At 39.2% G+C, this 8,464-nt stretch overlaps 1 protein-coding gene across 3 annotated transcripts in view; it reads right to left on the bottom strand.

Annotated features, from left to right (window-relative positions):
• LOC106779978 (transcriptional adapter ADA2b) overlaps nucleotides 1-8,464 on the bottom strand; it is a 40,373-nt gene that overhangs the window by 23,153 nt on the left and 8,756 nt on the right. For 2 of the 3 annotated variants that reach the window (XM_022776781.1, XM_014668195.2), the window contains exon 10: nucleotides 2,112-2,349. In XM_022776781.1, the coding sequence (XP_022632502.1) occupies nucleotides 2,112-2,349 (238 nt within the window). The remainder of the gene's footprint in view (nucleotides 1-2,111; nucleotides 2,350-8,464) is intronic. The other variant, XM_014668196.2, reaches the window with a different exon arrangement.

The raw sequence follows: 8,464 nt of genomic DNA, 5'->3' as shown, positions 1-8,464 counted from the left end.
ACTCAAGTGTTGGATGTATCTACTTAATAGTGTATGTCGATGACATTGTTCTCACAGGAAGCGACTACCTTGGCATCTCTCAGATGAAACAACACCTTTGTCACCATTTTCAAACCAAAGATCTTGGCAAACTCCGATACTTTTTGGGTATTGAAGTAGCACAATCCAATGATGGTATTGTCATCTCAAAGGAAGTATGCGTTAGACATCTTGGAGGAAACAGGGTTAATGAATTGTAAGTCTATTGAGACACCTATGGATCCTAACATCAAGCTCCTACCAAATCAAGGGGAGCCTTTCTCAGATCCTGAATGTTACAGAAGATTAGTTGGTAAATTGAACTATCTTACTGTTACGCATCCTGACATTTCCTTCGCAGTTAGTGTGGTGAGTCAATTCCTTAACTCCCCATGTGAAGACCATTGGGATGCAGTTGTTCGCATACTGAAGTATATTAAAGGATCACCTGGAAAAGGTTTGCTATATGGTCCTAACAACGATACAAAAATCGTTTGCTATTTAGATGCTGATTGGGTTGGTTCCCCTTCTGATAGGAGGTCTACTATTGGATATTGTGTCTCTATTAGTGGCAACCTGATATCTTGGAAAAGTAAGAAGCAAAGTGTTGTGGCTAGGTCCAGCGCAGAAGCAAAATATAGAGCTATGGCATCAGCTACTTGTGAACCTGTGTGGCTTAAACAATTACTTAGTGAATTGAAATTTGGAGATCTCACTCACATGACACTTATATGTGATAATCAAGTTGCTCTTCATATTAGCTCTAACCCTGTCTTCCATGAGAGAACCAAGCACATTGAAGTTGATTGTCATTTTATTAGAGAAAAGATCATATCTGGAGATATCAAGACTGAGTTCGTTAACTCAAGCAACCAGTTGGCAGACATATTTACTAAGTCCTTGCGAGGACCTAGAATTGACTATCTTTGTAACAAGCTTAGAACATATGATTTATATGCTCCAGCTTGAGAGGGAATGTTAGAGATATTATATTTAGTTTATATTGTGTTTATGTTAATTAGGGAAACATAGTACATATATGTTTATTAGGGAAACATTGTTCTTATTTTATTTTATTTTATTCTTACATATTCATTTGTATTTGGGTTTAGCCCATATTTCTTCTATTATAAATAGAGAACCCTATGTGTATGCAAAAACACACAAGAGAGATTTCTCCTCATCTCTACACTATTTCATAAACAGGAATATCTAGCTTCCTCCATTTTTCCCCAATCAGTCCTGAACGTCCACTTTCATTCCCTCCATCATTCTTGAGACTGCACGCACTGCCTTCCTTGGCAATAGAAGCATTATCCGTTGTTTGTTTATCAGAGGATGTGAAATGTTCCACCAACCCTATCAGCCCTGTAAGCATTTCCTCCAACCTTTGGAACCTTCTCTGATTTTCATGTTCATGTTCTTGCACTATGCACTCCAATCCATCCAATCTTGCCTCCATTCTCGTATTAACCATGCGGCACAGTCACCACAGTCCCAGGAAAGTGGCTTTGAATACCAATGATAGGCACCCAGATTTATTTGAAACAGTAAAGATTTCCAAGAAAAGTTCTTGGATGTTCACCCAGAAAAACTAGACAACTTTATTAACAATGAAACAAGCACAGAAATCTCAATTGTTACACTAGCCCTAGTCTTTTGAGAGGACCAGACTCTTCCTAGCCTTCCCTTTACAAAACTTCCTAGAAAAACTACTAAAAACAATTGCTTTTATACAAGTTTAAGACAACAAAACCTACTCACAGACAGTTATAACTGTATGACCCTTTTATTTCTCCTAATATAAACATTTTCCTTGAACCTATCAGACGCTTAATAATCTTCAAATTTGAACAAACAGCATAATGTCACGATCCCTTTTATAAACAAATAGTTTTATTATGATAGAAAAGAAAGTAAAAATATAGGAATAACTTAACAATTACATACAATTGAAAATTATAATTTCATCGAAGAGAATTTCAAAGACACTGGTACAATATAAGAATAATTTAATAAAACCTACATGGTTTTGCTTTATTCAAAGGTGAGAAGTTTTCTTTCTTTGTCAAAAAACAGTAGGTACTATGTACCTTTTAGAATAGATATGGAGCACGTGTAGTTTCATTTGATGTTCAGCTTCAGTATCAGTGTTCTTAAATTCCATATCAGCCAACACTAGCTCAGCATCATTGTCGTATTCAACATCAAATTCCTCTCTCTTAAAACTGTATCCATTCAACTCTGTGATAGAAGGCCTGTCTTCCCCTGATAATTTAGGTTTCTTCTCTCCAATGCTCCGATCTGCTTGAGACTCTCCTAAATAAAATACTTTCCACATATTAATGAAAAATTATATTTATTAGTTTCCCATACGAGCAAGAAGCTGACAACACAAATTATTTCTTTGAAACTATGAAAGATATTTATGTATATGATTTTTTATCATATCAAATTGAATTTGGTATATGTTGAAATACCAGTGTAAATATAGCACATTTACTGTAACAGATTGAATGGATAGTAAACATTGATTTGGTTGCTGCCATAGCATGATATTCTACTTCTGCACTCAATCTAGCAACTATATTTTGCTTCTTGCTTCTCTAAGATAAGGTTTCCATCGATAAGAACTCAATACCTAGAAGAAGTGGATCTTTTATCCGCATCACAGTAACAAGTGATCTTAGTGATGTCTCTCTTTATACTGTTAAGATATTTATTCTATTTATCATCATTATATTGTATCAAGGGTTACCCTATTTATCATGATTATATAGTGTTTAACGTTACCCTAATTATCATGTACTCTTGTATCAATTTATTCATATAAATAGAAGATTATGAGAGGGATCAAAAAAGCCCGAAAGAATTGTTTTACAGTTTCAATCTCAAGTTGGTATTAGAGCGGATCGATCCTGCTCTGATTTCTGTCTCGTGGCATCCGTCCGATGTCGATGTCGGTGCCACTGTCTGTGGTTGTCCTCTTCAACACTGTCAACTATTGTTTCGTCGTTGTCCACCACCATCCGCCATCATCTATCGTCGGCCGTCGTCACACTTCCACCGGCCGACCACTAGATCCGGTTCGTCTCTTCGAGCGACGACCACCTCCACTAGTGCCGAGGTCTCATTCTCCTTCACGCGCCGCCACACACTCCATCTTTTGTGTGGCAAGAACAGGCGCGTACTATTCACGCGCTGCCCTCTACTCCTTGGATCGCCGTCGTGACATCTCCATAGTGGTAGCCGGTCCTTCCTCTCCTGTTCTGACCCTCAAAACTCCTCTTTGAAAAGGTCTTGTAGCCTCCCTTGAAGAAAGTGATCTAAACCCTTACGGTTTTCTTGTTCCTCACTGGTGCGATTTGTCTTCTTCAAAGATGACGTCTCGAAGTACTCTTTCCTTCTCCGGAAGTCCATCAATTACCTCCGAGAAGCTAAATGGAAAAAATTATCTATCATGGTTTGTTGTCGTTGAAATGTGGTTCCTTGGCCAATGACATTATGACCACCTTGAGCAAGATGGAAGCCATGTGCCCGCTGAAAAAGTCATTCAATGAAAACAAGTAGATTTCCAATCGTGTGCCCTGTTATGGCAATCAGTGAAACCCAAACTTCTTATATCTCTTAGGGCTTTCAAAACTTGTCACTCCTTTTGGAAGAAAGCTCAAAGCATTTATGCCAAAGATATTCAACATCTCTATGACACTGCAAAGAAGCTTGAATCTATTAAAATGGCATACCATGATATGGTGTCCTTCATAGTTGAAACCCAATCTACTGTCGAAGAACTCAAGATGTTTTTGGAAGCGAACCCATTAAAGGATATCAAGAAGAAACTAGACAAATTTTACATGGTGTTGATCCTCGGTGCCCTACATCCCAACTTTGATCATCTCAGAGATCAACTTTTGACCAATCATGAGGTCTCTTTCATGAAAACATTGACCACTGGCTTTCTACGTGCCCCAGTACCTCAAACTCAGGAAGCGCACGAACTAGTGGAACCATTTCTCATGTTGCCACACAAGGAAAAGGAGGACGTGGCACTAGAGGAGGAGGACGAGGAGGTCGGGGACGTCCTCAATGCACATACGGTAAAAGGACGAGTCACACTCGAGAATTGCTACTCCTTAAATGGGTTCCCTTCCAAAACCGTCAATATTTCCCAGACTAAAACTTCCACTTCGAAGACTGAAACTTCTACTTCTAAGTTCACTGAGAACGAATATCAAGAGTATCTAAGGTTAAAGTCTAACAGCTTGGCACAGTCATCTCAATCTCCCAGTACATCAACAACCTACATTTCTCAATCCATTGAAGGTCAAAATTCATGGGTAATTGACTAAAGTTCTTTTGATCCCATTTCTGGTAAGAACTTTTTGTTCTCGTGTATTTCCTTTCGAGAAAAACCTCATTTCATAACCTGTGCAAATGGATCTAAAACTTCCTCCAAAGGAGTCGGTCATGTTTCCTTGTCTCCCTCCCTCAATCTGAAATCTATCCTTTTTGTCCCTAATTATCCTTTTAATTTAATTTTCCTAAGCCAGTTGACCAAAAATATTAAATTATTCAATAACCTTTGATCACAAATATTTTGTTATACAGGAACGTGGTTCAGGGAGACAGATTGGAGAAGAATATGAAGCTGGCGGATTATACCATTTGGATCTCGTCCAAGGGTGTCCTGTGTTAGTGCTCCTAATCCTAAAGTGCTATATGATCGACTTGGCCATCCTCATTTGTCCAACTCTTGATCACAATCCTCTTGCACTCGTTCCTCCACATACTGAGATCATCCAACACAGGCCCCCAATGGATAGTCCACCTCTCCAAGACAATGGTGAATCTCCAACTTCAGATTCTTCTCCCTCATGACCTCCTCGATCGACTCCTAGTGCAAATGGTTCAGCATGGCCTATTGCCCTCAGAAAAGGTACTCGTTCCACTCGAAACCCTCATCCCATTTATAATTTTCTTAGCTATCATCGATTGTCGTCCTCCTATTTTTCTCTTTTATCCTCAGTGTCTTTTGTTGTTATACCCAAGAATGTGAAAGAAGCACTTGATCATCCTGAATGGCGACGAGCTATGATTACAGAAATGCATGTTCTTGACCACAGTAATACTTGGGAGCCGGTGCCCCTTCTCTCAGGCAAAAAAGGCGGTAGGTTGCCGATGGGTGTATGCAGTTAAAGTCGGCCCTAATGGTGAAATTGATCGGCTCAAAGCCTGACTTATTGCAAAAGGTTACATTCAGGTTTATGGTCTTGACTATTGTGACACTTTCTCTCCTGTAGCCAAGATAACTACTATTTGCCTCTTCTTTGCCATGGCAGTCATTCGTCATTGGCCACTTCATTAATTGGATATCAAGAATGCCTTCCTACATGGTGATCTTGAGGAAGAAGTTTATATGGAGCAACCTCTGGGGTTTGTTGCTCAGGGGGAGTTTGGTATGGTATGCAAATTGCAATGATCTCTATATGGCCTCAAGCAATTACCACGTGCTTGGTTTGGAAAGTTTAGCTCCATTGTTCAAAAATTTAGGCGAAAATGTAGTGAAGTAGACCATTCGAAATTTTACTGTCATTCTTCTCTCGGGAAATGTGTTTACTTAATAGTATATGTTATTGATATTGTCATTACAGGGAAATTATGTTGTTGGAATATCTCAACTGAAAGAGTACTTGTGTAGACATTTTCAAACCAAGCATCTTGAAAGTCTCAAATACTTCTTAGGCATTGAAGTAGCGCAATCAAAAGATAGAGTTGTGATCTCCCAAAGGAAGTATGCTCTTTGTTAGAAATATTATATTTAGTTTATATTTATCTCTTATCGTTAGTTAGTTAGTTTATATTTCTAATTTAGTTTGTTTATATTTCTTATTTGTATTTTGGGCTTAGCCCATATTTCTTCTATTATAAATTGAGAACCCTATGTGTGTATTTAACACAAGGGAGATTTCTCCTAATCTTCTTCCTATTTCATATGGTATTAGAGCCTAGTTCTCTGATTCTTTAGCCGTTGTCTTCGCTGTCTGTCGGCGGCCGGGCGCCATGGCTGCAGGCAGCCCCTACTAAAAGTCTTTCAACCTATGTCATTCTGCTGCAGCCAAGAAAGGACATTGCCTCCGCTGCGCATCGCCGCTACTCGCCATCGGTCATCATCATTCGCCGCCGCCGGCCACAGTCACCGCCGGCCACTGCGTCCGGCAACCGTGATCGGCCGTCCGCCGTTGCCGGCACCGTCTCCAGCAACCGTCTCCAACCACCGTCTCAAGCCGTCATCTCCGGCCACCATCTTCGGCCACCGTCTTCGGCCATCGTCTCCGCCACTTGTGCCACTGATGCACCATCACCTAGTCCTAGCTCTACTGCTTCCGCTATCTTTTTCTCTATTCTGAAAGGTCTTCAAGGACAGTTAGTGGTTAACACCAAGAAATTTCAACACTAAAATTATGGGTTGAAACAATTTCACCAACCCTTTGTCAAATCTGTCAGATTTGTTTTTGGGCTCTTTGATGAACAAGAGCTCATTATGATCTTCCACTTTCACGGTCTGTCATCGGCGCGCCGTCATTTTCGCCGTTCATCGTGAGGGGGAGTATGAACCAGGTTTTTTAGGCAGACTCCACTAGTCAATGATGGCAGTCCTTGTAGTTTTGTCGCTTTTAGCCATTACAGGCCCCATCAGTCAGTGATGGCATTCCCTGTAGTTTTGTTGCTTTTAGCCACNACAGGCCCCATCAGTGAGTGATGGCATTCCCTGTAGTTTTGTCGCTTTTAGCCACTACAGGCCCCGTCAGTCAGTGATGACAATCCCTGTAGTTTTGATGCAAGCCCCATCCTTACTTGATGGCAATCCAGTCCCTGGAGTTTGTCATTGTTCTCCTTTGTCAAAGTCATCCCACTTGAAGTTTCATGGTGCTATTTGAAGTTTCATGGTGCTGTTAGTTGTTCGTCGACATGTTGCCACACACTCTTGAAGACAGATCATATATTTCAATTTGAGTTTATTTATTCCAAGCTTGGTCCATACAATCTGTATGCTCCAGCTTGAGGGGGAGTGTTAGAAATATTATATTTAGTTTATATTTATCTCTTATCTTTAGTTAGTTAGTTTATATTTCTAATTTAGTTTGTTTATATTTCTTATTTGTATTTTGGGCTTAGTCTATATTTCTTCTATTATAAATAGAGAACCCTATGTGTGTATTTAACACAAGGGAGATTTCTCCTAATCTTCTTCCTATTTCATACTCTTGAATATTACAAGAAACAGGCATGATTGATTGTAGACCGTAGACAATCCCATGGACCCAAACTAGAAATTAAGGACAAAAGAAGGTGAACTATTCTCCGATCCAAAGAGGTATAGGAGGCTAGTTGGAAAACAGATTTATCTCACTATTACAAGGCCATATCTATCCATTGCAGCTGGAGTGGTTAGTATAGGACGATGGCGCCACTAACATGCGAACTTATATGGGTGAAACAATTTCGTCAAGAGCTTAACTTCTGTGACATCCATACTATGAAGATGTATTATGATAATCAAGTTGCTCTTCACATTGCATCAAATCCAGTGTTTTCACGAGGACTAAACATATCCAAATTGATTGTCATTTTGTTCGTGAAATGTTGTTGACTAAAGAAATATGTACTGAGTTTGTTGGATCAAACAATCAACTCGCAAATGTGTTGACCAAGTCATTAAGGGGTCCTCGACTTGAGTTTATTTGTTCCAAGCTTGGTACATACAATTCGTATGCTCCAGCTTGAGAGGGAGTGTTTGGATATTTACCCAGTTTATCATCATTATACGTGTCAAGGGTTATCTTATTTATCATGATTATATTGTGTTTAAGGTTACCCTAATTATCATGTACTCTTGTATCAATTTATTCTTATATATAGAAGATTATGAGAGGGATCAATCAAGCCCTCAATAATATTTTACATTTTCAATCTCAAGTAATCCTAAATTGGGGTGTTACATGGAGTCTCCATCTCTTCTTCATGCTTAGTTAGATCATCTAAGTGCTCTCCAGAATAATGGAACTTGGGAGCTCTTCACAATACCATCTAGGAAATTTGTTGTTGGTTCTGATGGTACTATTGATTGCCTCAAAGCTCGACTTGTAGCCAAAGGTTACACACAAATTTCTACATTGGATTACAGTGATCCATTTTTCTCGAATGGCAAAGATTGCTTTTGTTTGTTTATTTGTAGTCGTGGTTGTTCTTCAACAATAGTCTCTTTGTCAACTAGATGTTAAAAGTGTTTTCCTCAATGGAGATTTGCAGGAAAAATTTTATATGGAGCAACCTCCCAAATTTGTTGTTCAGGGGGAGTCTTTTGGATCAGTATATCGTCTTTGCAAAATCTTTATATGGCCTAAAACAGTCTCTTAAGGCTTGGTTTGAAAAATTTAGTAGCGTT

This window comes from Vigna radiata, unplaced genomic scaffold (assembly GCF_000741045.1).
Source record: "Vigna radiata var. radiata cultivar VC1973A unplaced genomic scaffold, Vradiata_ver6 scaffold_70, whole genome shotgun sequence".
Classification (NCBI taxonomy): Eukaryota; Viridiplantae; Streptophyta; class Magnoliopsida; order Fabales; family Fabaceae; genus Vigna; species Vigna radiata.
This window is presented reverse-complemented; position numbering and strand designations above follow the sequence as displayed.